Source organism: Hakea prostrata, chromosome 10 (assembly GCF_041222555.1).
Source record: "Hakea prostrata isolate BN-2017 chromosome 10, UWA_Hpros_2, whole genome shotgun sequence".
In the NCBI taxonomy this organism is placed as follows: domain Eukaryota; kingdom Viridiplantae; phylum Streptophyta; class Magnoliopsida; order Proteales; family Proteaceae; genus Hakea; species Hakea prostrata.
In genome coordinates, this window is record NC_142609.1 from 13,785,219 (window position 1) to 13,799,452 (window position 14,234).

The window sequence follows — 14,234 nt, forward strand, 5'->3', positions numbered from 1 at the left end:
ATTGAAGGTTATTTTCATTTGACCCCTTGAGTTTTTTTTTTTTTTTTTTTTTTTTTTTTGTAAACTGATGACCCTTTGAGTTTTGATGAAGTCATTTACAAATAAAATGATATTTTGCATATGGTTATTAAGTCAACTATCATTTTTATGGCCAAAATACTCTAACATTTTTTCACTTTCTTTTCTTCAAGTTACTTAGATCTTACAAAAAGAGAAAGAAGAATAGGCACACTTCCCACACTGGTGAAATTGAATTCGGATGCAACATATACAAAATGTTTAGATGAATTCGGTTTTATAGTTTGAGGGCATGATGGCTAGCCTCTTTTGCAGTATCTATTCCATAAACTTGAACAGTGCAATCGAAGGTGAAGCATTGGTTTCAAGGGAGGATCTATTGCATTGTAGGGCTGAAAGTTTTGATAACTTGATTGACAAGTTCAATTGTACATCTCTTATAAAGGTAGTGAGTGGAGTGGAAGATAACCCCTTGATTGGAATATCAAGCATCTAGCTAGTAGAGTTTTATATTGTGTTTTTTGTTTCTTTTCGTTTTTTCTCGTAGGGAGACTAACAGTTGTATTGGCTCCCTGACTAAGATGGCAACCTCCTTACCAAGTAGTAGGGATTGACTTACTTCCACATCTTGGATTTCCAAGTGTAATTCGACATTCATGCTTCAGTTTGTGAGCGAGGAATGAATTTTGACTTACCAAAAAAAATACCAGAGGTATGAGGCAGTCAGGTACTGATAATTTTGGTATTCAAATAAACTTCTAAATGAATATGCTACCAGTTAAAAGATAGAAATTGAAAATTTACAAGGTATTTTGGTTATAAAACGGATTATATATCTTTAATTGGTCTTTTTTGATACCACAAGGCAAATAAATGGGAAATGTCATTTCCTATGGACTAAAGGTTGAAGGGGTCCAAATGAAATTTAGGCTTATATTGAATGTTAATGTATGGCAAATATTGATGCATGATCGTGTCTACAACCATTGGATGGGAATAAAGAAATGTACACATGCTACTTAATGGTCGAAAACATGATTATATTAGATGTATGGCATGTACATAATCTCTCCCTTATATATATTATTGAAATTAAAAATAATATATTATTATAAGACTTAAGGTGTGAAAACTCAAAAGGGAGCAACATGCACAAATAGACAATTAGATGGAGAAGACCAGCACTCAACATCAATGGTCCATTTCAACTACATAGGGTAAGTCCCACCATTAATCAATGCATTATGCATCTACTGTATTTTTTGAAAAAAAAATAATTCCAAATAGTTCAAAATCTGTTAATGGTTTTCATTTTTATTGATCTAACTTGTAATATTTGCATAAAAAATGGAGATATTTATTGGAATTAGTTGTTAGTAAAATTAAATATTACTTAATTATTATAATAATTCTTTTTAATGTTAGGTGCAACATGGCTATCATCTTTCTTATACATCTTCATGTTTTCTTTCTACTTTGTATTTCTTTATTCCCCAAATAGGATTTGAATCAGTCTGATTGTTGGCCATTAAATTATTGAGCAAATAAATGGAAAAGAAAAAAAAGGCAATCCTAATCACAACCCACCCATATGCTTCTTCGCCGAGACTTGAATGTTGCGCATTAAATGCACAGCACCTACTGCAACGGTCGAGATCAAAATCTTGACCATCCTTCTCTCAGGTGGTTGAAAGTGCGATAGACGGTCGAGATTTCTTTCTTGACCATTTGAAACACAGTATTGCGTATTAAATGTGCAACATTGAAGTTGAACGGTTCTTTCTTTCTAGATCCTATATGTTTCTAATGGATTGACTATCGGAGATATGAGTTCATTCTAGTGACAGCATGAATATTATCAAAGCCTACCGGTGCGAAGTTCTACTATTTCTATTATTGGTAGAGGTGCAATTTTATTTGATATTAAATAGTAATTTCTTTTTCTTTTTCTTTTTCTTTTTTGGAAATAATAAATAAAAAAATCTTAGATATTATTTTCTATTTGGTTGCGAGGTTGCTTATTCAATTTTTCTTTTTCTTTTTTTTTAATCAATTTTTAAAGAAAAAAATTGTTTAAGAATTTATAGTATTCATATAAATCCCTTTTTTTTTTGGTTAATGCAACTCTTGTGCTTCTAAACCACTCTTAACCTCCACAATTATGATGGTTAGCCCAACATTGATTAAAGCTAAAGCATTAATCATTATAGGTACTCAAGCAAGTTTTGTGATTTTCACAACTTTAAGCATAACAAAATATTTAGGTTAAATCCTATTGATCAAAGCCAATAATTGAAATCCAATACCAATTAGTTACTTAGTTTTCAAGTTTAATGATAAATGAAGAACTCCTTAATCAAGTGGATTAAAAATCTTGGTTTTACTGTCTGGTTGAGCCTGGATAAACTATCGATATTGATATAATTGCGCATGGATCAGTTTTTTTGGAGTAAAAGGTGTGGGATCCTCACACCCTAATGGATAGAGAATCGTGCTCCCCTTACGCCCTTGACATCACATTTTTAGGAGGCCAACCCCCTTGTAAGTCCAGTTTGTTAATCCTCAGGGGTGGGCCGCTCCTGAATCTGTGGTGAAAGGGTGTAAGAGCATAACAATCCTCTAGCCATCAAGATAAAGGATTAGGACTCGTGTCCATTTGTAAATACATGCACTCAAAAATATCATTGCTTGTCATTTATAAAGACTTAATGAAATGGACCGCGGATTGTGTTTGAACCATTCTCCCACCGTGGTGTTAAATTTAAGGAGGATGAGAAGAAAAGAAGAAAAAAAATTGAAGGCAATTTTAACGATATACAATATATTAGCACCACATGTGTCTCTCTCTCTTTACCTTCGTTACCAAGATTGTAACTAAAAAAAGAGAAGAGATTCTCCTACTTGCAACATATATATTAAATCCATTGATTCATTCAATTGGCTTCCTATTGATATTTGGAATCAACACCAAGTAAAGAGACAGATTTTGCTTGAATGATCTGAAGTTAGCAATGTGGTTAGTTGCATCAATAGATTTTATAGCTGATTTGGTTTTTAAGGATTGTAATCTAATCTCTTAGCTTTCCCATTTTGCATAGCAGAAAATCATTTGATCCTATATTTTTGCTGAACCCTTATGATCCTCCATTTACTTGCAAAAATGAATTAATATACTTTTTAGTGGTTATCATTACTCTTCATTACGTACTCCAGAGCAGCCATGAAAGCATCAAATTCTTCATTCCTAAGATTGCAGCATAAAAATGGCAACCTCAGATATGAACTTGGGGCTCCAGGGTAATAGCTTTTGGAACTCTTACTGCTGCCCTTTTCCTTACACAATTGAAGACGTGGGAGAAGTTTCTGTGGAGGTACTTACACAGTCAACTAGCAACTTGTTCTAAAATTGAAGGGCATCAGAAGCTGAAAAAACTAATCAGAGTGCTTGTATTGAGATCTCCTAGCTCTGATTCCAAATCAGATGGAACATCTTTCTGTGTTCACCAGTGGGGCTAGTTGGTACACTGTAGAAGTAAACATCACTGCTTAAACTAGCTTCTACAAGACTTGCAGGACCACTCACGTTGGAAGAAACACCAAAGCTTTCACTTGTGACCAGATCCAATGGCAGAGTAGTTGGAACTCTGAAGCAGGGATTAAAGTAGATGGATTGTTTAATCAAAATGGTTGGAAAACGCACACAGGAAGAAGCATGAAAGCTTTTACATTTGATGTGATCAAATCCACTGGTAGAGAAGTTGAAACCCCAAAGCAGATATTCTAGTAGACTGGTTGTTCAGACAAGCTAGTTGATGCGCTCACATGGGAATCTTTTACATGTGATGAAATCCATTTCTAGAGAGTCTAAACTCCAGAGCAGAGATTATGGTTGATGGGTTGTTTAAACAAGAGAGTTAACTTTTGCGCCCAATTCATGGGGAAACCCTCTCCAAGCAGATAGCACTGAAAGCCCTAGAAAAGATAACATTTCCTCACCTTAGAAGGGAGATTTAGTGAAGCTGTTTTCCAAAATTTAATGAGAAGTTTCAAATACATATGGTGGTTAAACCAGACATTGAAAAGAAAATTTATTGTTTCGCTGTTGTCATACTAAATTCTGGTTTAGACCACCGAACTGGTATGAATCGTTTGGCTTGACGCATCTAATTTTGACTCGGGTCAAGGAGCCAGCAAGTTACATTTCAGTGTTCACTTTCCGGGAAATGACTCATCCTTGGGACTACCTTCATGAGATTGCCATGCGGAAGTTTTAACATACCGGTATGGGCGCTCAATGGATATCTAAGATGTTACTTCTCGGAGAAAGTGGCGAGACGATGAGAAACAGCCCGCTTCTATTTGCATGCATGTCAAAGCATTAAATTCAGCGTTTCATGCTCTAGTCTTATACATTAAATGCTTAGTGCTTATCGAGGGAGCAACAATCCGTCCAAATCTTCTTGGGTGTTGCTTCCTTACGATTTATGTGGAATTCAAGAGGGAAACACGTCACATCCAAAGCCCACGTAAGTCAGGATCACTAATAGATTTGAGAGAAGGTGTATTAAGCCCTTAGCTTCTCCAGCAAGATTGGTGTCACTATTCATCCAAAAAAAGAGTGTCACATTCAATCCTAGCCCTTCATCCTTATAGAAGGGATCCAATGGTCAAGGTGGGTCTTCTCTAGAAAGAACCTAAAATTCACATATAAGGGTGAGAAGATTCTTCAAGCATTTACTCTCATGCACCTACCCAAGAGACCCAGAACTCTTTGGGCATTAACTCCTCTCAACGAGGATTTGTGTTCTTCAGGATTTGACTTTATCATTAGAAGTGGCTTCCTGTCCTAAGAGGCAGCCTACTCTCACTACTTTTCTTGTCCACAGATAGCTGGTTCAGGTCATCTTCAAACCAAACAAGGAACTAACAGATTTTGGAGCAATAGCTATCAGCTTCACATATAATTAAGCCTTCAGAACCTACCTACTATTTCATTACAAGTAATCTCTCATATCTGTTGCTGAACCATTAACCAAACCTGTTATTTTTCCTGATGGATGGTGTACACCTCTTTTTCATTAATCATTGATTGACCATGCCTTTTTTAGTTGCAGATTGTGCTAAACATTGAATCATGCTTGATTATAATGACAGTGTATCTTGGTGAAAAGTCACCACACTGTAAAACAATCAGCCAAGATAGACCATATCAAGCTTGGCCTTGAATTCCATGACCTTCTAAGACTCCGGTACCAACTGGCACGGCTCACAACCAATCGCGCTAAAACTTGTCTTAGCATGCTTGATTCTTGTGCACAGTACTGGTATCTCATAACAAAAAAAAGTACATATATAACACCAGAACAATAGGCAGTATAGGAAAAAAAAGTACCTTTGAATCTCTTTAAAAGAGTTCTCTGATCATTTGACCCTTTGTCTGTATCATGTCAAAGACAGGCTACCAACCTGGCTGAATGTTTTCCAGTGAAAAATCAGGATTTTGAAGTCAACCCTTCAATTGTAGCTACATTGATCCCTCCAACCATGTACCTTTTGCTTTTATCCTCCCCTCTCCTTGGTAAGAATATGCTCAGTTTGAATAACAAATGGCATGAAGTGAGCCAGAGAAGGGGTGATTCCTCAGTGTAGTACCAGTCTCAATTCAGGGGAGAAACTATTACGTACTTTGATACTTTTCCCATATTCATTGTCTGAGCTTTGGGTAGCCAGACAGTCCTAAGGGCTGAAGCCAGAACGATAAAAAAGAATCGATGCTTTGATGTAACACTAAGCACGGTGTTGCATCCATTTATGCCTAATACTTAATTTTTTGGCGTAATTTATTAGGAAAACATTGTAATGGTTACAAGGGGAATGGATCCATAAAACCACAGGCTCAATTCATATTAGAACTCTTCTACATCCTGAAACATTTTGATCCTACTCTCATCTGTACAATCCTCTTATAGCCACATGCGCAAAACATGGAGAAGAAAAAATATGAGGACAAAAAAATACATACCGCACATGAGAATATGCCAGACATGCCTTAAACACTATCTCAGGCAGGCACCAGCTCCATTCTTAAGTTATTCTCTCACAGAGCAGAGCAGAAGATAGACCCACACACTTATCCATGGCATCTGATTGGACTTCTCATTCAAGAGAATGACTAAGAATAACAAATCCCCGTACTAAGCTGGATTCCTTTTCAAGACTTCTGTAATGCTCGGGAAGAAAGCCCGTGCAGAAGTCTGACAAAACCCAAGAAACTAAGCTTTCCATCCGAATGTCTTATCCAGTCTTGGAGAACCACATGAACAGGTACTGATGGACTAAGGCCAAGTTCCTGATGAAAGCAAATAATTATAGGATTAGAATTTTGATCCAACTATGTGGTAAAAATGTTAAAAGGATTCAAATAACAGAGGAAAAATTAAAAAGCTTTCCAACTATGTGAAACAGACTAAATCAATGTAATGATGAAGGCATTGGGAAGTTCTAAAACAATAGAATTAGCAGACAACCACCTAAAAACTAATCAGGAGTTTGAGGGGGAAAAAACATTTTGGAAGTCTTGTAGGTTTCCTACTTAATTCTTTTACAGATGGTGTTAATATCTTAATACTGTAGTCTGAACTGTAATAGAAAAACTGATAATCCCATACTTCTTTATGTTCAATCTAAAAGTATCAATACTAACATTTTTGGATATCTTTATCCTATGTCATCTTGTATGCACAATCACAGTGCAGAAAATAAGAAAGCACACCCTAATATGCACAAATATACATGCAAACGCATGCAATAACAGACAGAAATCATAACATACCGAGGCAAGTTCCTCAATCATGATTGGTCTATTCCCATCTTTCTCAAAATGTTCATAGGCAGAACGTGCATGCTGCTCCCAGGTCTCAAGTCCTTCCAGCTGATACACACTTATGGCAGCAGCACAAAATTCTTCAAAGTTTAATTTTTTATATTGAAGAGCACTGACCTGCAAATGAACGTGAAATATTCACCACTTTAGACATTTTGAGGGGGGAACCAACAGCTTCACACTATAAGAGGAAAATAGTTAAGAAGAGCAGGGATCACTACCATGTTAGCATACTCAATAACCCGAGAATCTTTCATTGCATCAGTAGAGTACTTCATCAGAGCCTGGAAATCCAAGGGTTGGTTAGACGACACTAATGAGATAGAAGCAGACAATGAAATGGACCAAAATATAGGACTCACTGTTTTAAAGTTCTGCATCGATATGAATCCATTTTTATTTGGCCCCAACAGTTGGAATTGTTCACGGAGATAATATAACTGAGCCACTGTCAATGTCTTTGAAAGAGCCTGCCAGATGTAGCTGAACTACATCAGTATGAAATTCTCCCTGAAATAGCTGGAAGACTACCATGTACAACATAACACTGGAAAGAGCCATAACCCAGTTTGACTCCCCCTTACAGGTCATTGATTCGAAGACTAAGGTTACAGAGAAGTGACAGTATAATAGAATACTTAAAAAAGTGTTTTGAGTCGAAGTTCTCTTGGAAAACTGGCAAGAGATTTTTCAGGTAAGTTGCTAATGGTTCTTCCATTGTCTAGACCAAGTGAATACTTCTGAATATTTAAGTTTAAAGCCAAGACAGCACATAGAAAAGTTAGGCTAGAGCACATACATCCAACCCACTTTGAATGGCCAGGATGTGAAATGAGTGAGTTTCAAGAGTAGACAGAAAAATCTTACAGGCATAAAGGTTCCAAGGGTTTCGGATTTGTGCAAGTGCTTGACAAGGAATGAACTCTTTAGTGTGCATAATTGAGTCAAAATACTTAAGCTGCTTATGTAAACTATATGCAAAACACAACTCTTCTGTGATCTTTTGTGGCCATTCAATCCTATTTTATATTTCAATAATATTTTTTTATTGATACATGTCACATTCCATTTTCTCTAAAATAATCTTGCAGCATCCCCATAAATGCATACATATAAGCCTAGTATCAACTTGAAAACCATGCTATTCCCAGGCAAAAACCTGAAGTTCCATGAATTTTCCTGCTTCTGCTACATTAGTACACAATATCTATTGTTTACTGCAACATGAATACAAAATATTTTGTACAGGCATGAAAGGCAATTAAAAGCAAGGGGAAAGTTTTTTGTTTATTAGGGAAAAAAATGGAAGTGATGAGATTTCTATAAGCAAGATGATACAATTAAGGAAGCAGAAATATTAACGTAGCCATAGTGAAACCTTCGACACCATTTCACCTTTCTGCAAACATTTTCTTTCAGATATCTTAAAAATTGGATCAATTGTTGGAAGCTATAAGTAGTGTACACAATTATCAGTCCTTTGCTTTTGGATAACCAAAGACAAAAAAAAATAATAATAAAGAATAGCATACCCTCAAAGCAGCTTTCCGTAGAGATGATGAGCATATATAAGCTCTCACAAGCTTATAAACTAAAATATCCAAAGGGATCTTTATTTGAGAGTTGGACAGCCATGGATGACCTAAGCACAATCAGGCAGCAAGGTTCAGAACTTATGAACCTCAAGAAGGTTTGTCAATGATTACCTAGAGTAATTCATTACTTACTCAGAGCCTGAGCAGCAGTAAGTCTCTTACGATAGTCCTTGTTCAACAGTCTCTTGACAAAATCTTTTGCATCAGATGACAAGGAAGGCCAGGGGGCTTCCTCAAAGCTGGGATCTGCCTTCAGGACAGCCCGGAAGATGCCAGATTCTGTTCTAGCCCAAAATGGGCGGCTCCCACATAAAAGAATATAAGCAATCACGCCAATACTCCACATATCTGCCTCAGTGCCATATGATCTATGCAGAACCTCAGCAGCTACATAATATGCACTTCCTACAATATCATTTAACCGTTCATCTGCAGAAGGAGAAAGAACTCAGATAATAACTCAAACTCAGGAATCAGAGAGGACAAAATCTTAAGTAGCAAAAGTAACCTGGCTTTACAAAGTCCGATAACCCAAAATCGATGGCCTTCAGGGGAGACTCCTCATCTTTCATACTGAAAAGGAAATTCTGAAGCAGCAGACAAAGTATCAGATAAAGATAAAGAAAATCTAGGGGTAGCACTACAAGAGAGAAGTTTTTGAAATATTTTCCATCAAAGAAGGAATATGTTGGTTTTTGGGAATGAAAGGAGAAAACAGTCATCAGTATGGATCATGACTATCAAGTCCCACAATCTTATTATCACAGGTTCAGTGGACAATGATAACTATAACTGCTAAACAGTAAGTTGAGGCCAAAACCCACAGGACCAGGTAGTCAAAATATCCACCTCTTTTGGTGGAAGTTTCAACTTTCACCCCCTAAAATGGTTGGAACTGGATAGAGAGATGAGTATGTAATATGGCAATGAGCACATCAGATTTAAACATAAACCAAGGCAAATTTTTTAGTTTGGATCCTGAGTCAAAGGGCTAATGACATTCTCCAAGGGCTAAAAGTAGCAATGGACCATAACTCAACACGCTTAATGTGGAGGTTGACTCAAAAGTGATAGCTTGGACATATGGAAGAGAGAAATGGCCGCAAGAGCAACCTTCGTCCACAACCAATTATTACATCATAAATGTACTGATATCATTCCTGTTACAGGCTTTTTCCTCTCTTTCATTATTTAGATTATCTCCATTACCAATCAAAACATATTGGATTTCTAAGCTTATCTTTTCTCAAGACTAATGCTGGGAATCTATTTTGCACATGATATGCTGAAAAGTAGATCCAAAATGGCATAACAATGAACAAAAGAAAGAATGGCGGAAAATTTATAAACACATTAAGGCTGCATGGTTTCTTCACTGACATAGTCTAGGAGAGACTAGCTTGAGTTATGAGCAGCAACAAGTTAAATGCTACCAGCAAAGAAACTGAAGTATGAAAATATTATACTGAAGTAAGAAAATATTATGAATAATTTTTGGATAAGCTAAAAAGTCTAGCTACAGGAAGTACCTCAGGCTTCAGGTCACGGTGAACCACACCCTGGAGATGACAAAAGGAAACAACACTTAAAATTTGAGTCATGACCACCTTGGCATCTTCCTCTGAGTATTTTCCACCCCTGAAAATATTAATGAAATATTACATTGCATTAGAAAGTGATGGTTCCAGGTTAAAGAAGTTCAAGGTACAACATCTTGTCACCATGAATACCTTGAGAGTATCCTATCTAAAAGTTCACCTCCCTTGCATAACCTGAAAAATACTAGCAAATCAGAAAGCTGGTTCTTGACTCAAGACAATATGATTTCAGTATTCCATAAGCCTCCAAAAATACAAGCATCTCTCAAATATAATATAAAAGAAATGCAATCATCTTTTTGATCTCACATTCCACTGAAGCAATTCCAGAGAAGCCAATAGCCTACTGAGCAAATAACTGAAAAATGCAGGACAGGTTGCTCTAATCGTGATTTTAACACTGAATTTATTTATCGGAAAGGGAAAAGTCAATTCTAAAAATCAAGTCAACTCCATCAGTAATTTTTAACCTGGTATTCAAGAAAAATATATATAATAATAATTAATAAATATAATAAAAATAAAAATTAACCTGGCCAGACAGAAGTTCACCCCAAATTCTTCAAATTCCAAGAGTTCCAACAAGAAATAAGGTAATAATCCAAATATGACAAACAAGATTTCTGTCCTTGTTTTGCCTCTTTTACTTCTTACGCTTTCTATATATTTTACCATCTCTACAACTTAATTCCCATGTCTTCTCTATTTGATTTTTTTCTTAATCATCTGTACCAAATGAGTATATTTTTCTACGTTGGTTCCATTCTGATTACTGTAAAAAAAAAAAAAAAGTTTGAAGAAAAAATTTTGAAAATCAAACAGAGTTAATATCCTCATTCTAAAGGGCATTCTCTACCTTAGCATGCACTATCCCAAATAACTGCTAGCATATTAAGGGTCACCCCCACTGTTCAACTGTCTATTTTAATAATGTAACAGTCTTCTCAACAAAAAGGATGAGGAAGTAGGATAAATACTGCACAGAATGGAACCAGACATCGCTAATTCATTCGCTTTTCAGTTAGCCAAGTCGCAAACGGAAGACCAAGTTTCCATTGCAAACCCCCTCCCCCAATCTAGTCATTTTCTCAAGTCATTCATGCACAGGAAATTTGTACATCAATGAGATCAACCATAAATCTACAACAAGGGTTGCTGCACTGAAGGGAGGTAGACTTACTCCATCACTATATACACATTATCATCATCTTCATACGCATCATAAAACTGCACCAAGTTATCATGTCCTGTTAGAGCATGCAAAATTTTCACTTCTCTTCTTGCATCCTCAATAGCAATAGCTGTAGTCATCTGAAAGTACAACACAAACAGCATATCAGAACAAATCTGACCTGGATTCTTCCTTGATACATATTTCCAGAATAGGAGGGGCTTTGTAACAGATGGAAACAGCAAACTGGACCCGTAAAAGATCATTTTATCCACCATACCGCACAGACAATGAGAATAATAACATTTATTTGACACTCAAATTGTATAGACCTGAAATCCCACATTAGTTTTTCTCAACATAGAAAGACACAAACTTTAATAAAAACTGAAATAAGTACCCGTGGTAAGATTAATTGAGATATGCATCCAATGTAACAATATTAATTTCACCCAGCACAAGATCCTGACAAAAAAGAACTAGTAAAACTGAGATGTAGCCGCCAAAGTAATACTGATTCCTCAATCTTGGAAGAACATAAGCTCTACAATTCATGACACAGTACCGACATGATCCAAACGGATAGCCAAAAATCAGGAACAGTGACCATGACCAGATTCTACCAAAACAAGGTGTAAAACGAAAAGATCAATTACATCAGAAATTCAGATGGGTTGAAGGAAGTTTCAAATGAACGTTTCTAAGAAACTAAAGAACAGAATATATGAAAAAGCAAAGACTGTTAGACTTAAGCAGTAGCAAACGAACCTTTGCTTTGGGAATGATCTTGACTGCCACTTCCTGCCCCTTCATTTCCCCTTTCTTCCCCTTTGCAGAACAAGTATAGCCAAAATGCCCACGACCCACCTCCTCTCCAAGCTCATATTTCGTCAAAAACTGCTTAGAGAACCCGAAATTCTTATCCAATCCTACTTCACACTCGCTTCCTTCAGGTATTGTGGCTTCGTTCGGTTTCACGGATCCATGTCTGCGGGCAAGCAATGCTTTGATGTGCTTTGCAGGGGAAGGAGGAGGAAATGGTCGCTTGAAGATCCTCAAAGGAGTTGAACTCACACTGGAATTGGCGGGCGAGTTCTTGAAGAAGGGTGAGTTCTTGAAAACACTAGGCAATGGACTTGGACTGTAGAAGGGAAATTTTGGAGTTTTAGTGGGTTCAGAATTCGCTCCAGGGAAAGCATCTTCAGGAACTCCAGGGTTGTCTTCATCGTTTTGAAGAATGGGTCTTCCATGACAGAGTCCCATGGAAGCACCCAAAAGAAATCAGCTAAGGAAGAGAAGAGATCAAAAGCAGAAACCAAAAACCCAGAAGACCCAGAGAGAGAAAAGCTCAAAAACCAGCCAATCCTTTTATGTTAAAGTTCTAAAATTTGATTCTTAATTTAGAAGTTTAACCGCCAAGTGCAGACTGGTTTCTGTACAAGAAAATTTTAAACAAGGAGAGTAGCTACAGTAAGAAGGGTGGGGAAAAGGAGGAGAAAGAAACCACAAAATTGACTGCCCAAAATTTCACAATGGGAATACAACCTAAACCCACAGATTGCCACACGCTAGAACTCCCCAAGAATTCCTTTCGGCATAAAGAAGAAGGAAACAGAAAAGCTTCAAACTATGGAAAAAGATAGTAAAATTTAATGATTACGTGGGGGGAAGACACAGAAGGAAAGCAAGTAAAAATTTCAGGAGAATGAACCAGATTCACTAGCAAAACAGAGGCAGAAACCATAAGCTAAATGCAGAGAAAAGTCCAAGAAGGAAGAAGGAATCAGAAGCCTCTTAAGGTTTTAAAAATATAAAAAAAGGATTCTTGCAGAATGCAGATGCTGCAAGGAAAAGAAACAAAAAAGAGGGAAGGAAACCCGAAGCTCCTTTTTCTTCTTGCTTTTTAGCTTTTCTCAAGGGTCTCGGGTAGAAAAATTCTAGCTTTCTTACAGTACCTCTAATAATGTGAGCATTGGAGTGGATGCTCATTACAGCCTGTCCCTTTAATCCCCCCTGAGCAACAGAGAAACATCCATTAATATTTTAGTTTAGATTGATTAAGAAAGCAAACCCTTTTATAGCTTAAAGCCACTTCATTACGTATCTCTACTCTCGCATCCCTCCATCACAGGTTTGACTTGCTCTGAGCTTTTTTTTTTTGGGTAAGAACTTGCTCTGAGCTTTAAAGCCTTGAAACTTGGAAGACCCTTTTCTCACTTCGGGGATTTCAGTTCAGGTGATACAGACGAACCCTTAATTGGTAGGACATGGTGCCTTTCAGAAAACAACTTTATTAACAAATACTGTATCTGTTCTAATCAAGTCCTTAATCCTATTAAAATAATTGATGAAGATCTGTTTATACATTATGATTCAATTAAAATAACTAATGAATACCTGTATATACATTGTACTTCAATTTAATACACTCATCAATTGGATGAACAACCAACTAATCATTGCTATATCCCAACTAAGATCAACGAATTAGATCAACTGGGTAATGTAATGCACAGCTAGGATCAGAAACCCAAATTCATTCTGGTTCTCAACAATTGAACATTTTAAGTTACCTAAAAGAAAACAGGAAGGTTGGGCAACAAGGGCTAACCTAAATTGCCAAACATATCATAGAAAACAGAAGATTGCCCAATGATAGAACCCTGAATGCATGAGTTTCCTGGTGGGTTACCTATATAGGATCTTCCCTATGATCTGTGCTATAAGTGAGAATAGTAATTATGTAGCTTAATTTGGATTGTAGCTATTAGTTAAATGTTTATAGAGTAATCCAGATAGTTCATTGGTTGTACCAATCATAATTATCAGTGTATGATCACTGACATATAGTGATATTCTATGAATATTATATAAATCCAAGAATGCTTGACCTCTGTTTGTAAAAAACTATAGCTAAGCAAGTAAGTCCAAGCTGTTTTAAATTAAAGTAGAATAGAGAAGAGGGTAAG

General features: G+C 36.5%; 1 protein-coding gene across 1 annotated transcript; it reads right to left on the reverse strand.

The window, feature by feature from the left end:
• Window positions 1-4,360: 4,360 nt before the first annotated feature.
• LOC149002023 (CDPK-related kinase 1-like) lies at window positions 4,361-13,393 on the reverse strand. The gene is made up of 11 exons (XM_089136839.1): window positions 12,034-13,393; window positions 11,275-11,405; window positions 10,227-10,268; window positions 10,026-10,134; window positions 9,005-9,083; window positions 8,629-8,925; window positions 8,434-8,543; window positions 7,264-7,371; window positions 7,123-7,185; window positions 6,851-7,018; window positions 4,361-6,367 (listed from the first exon to the last, which is right to left on the reverse strand). Exons 1-11 carry the CDS (start codon window positions 12,526-12,528, stop codon window positions 6,230-6,232), a joined length of 1,740 nt encoding a protein of 579 aa, XP_088992965.1. The 5' UTR covers window positions 12,529-13,393; the 3' UTR covers window positions 4,361-6,229.
• Between the last annotated feature and the right edge of the window lie 841 nt (window positions 13,394-14,234).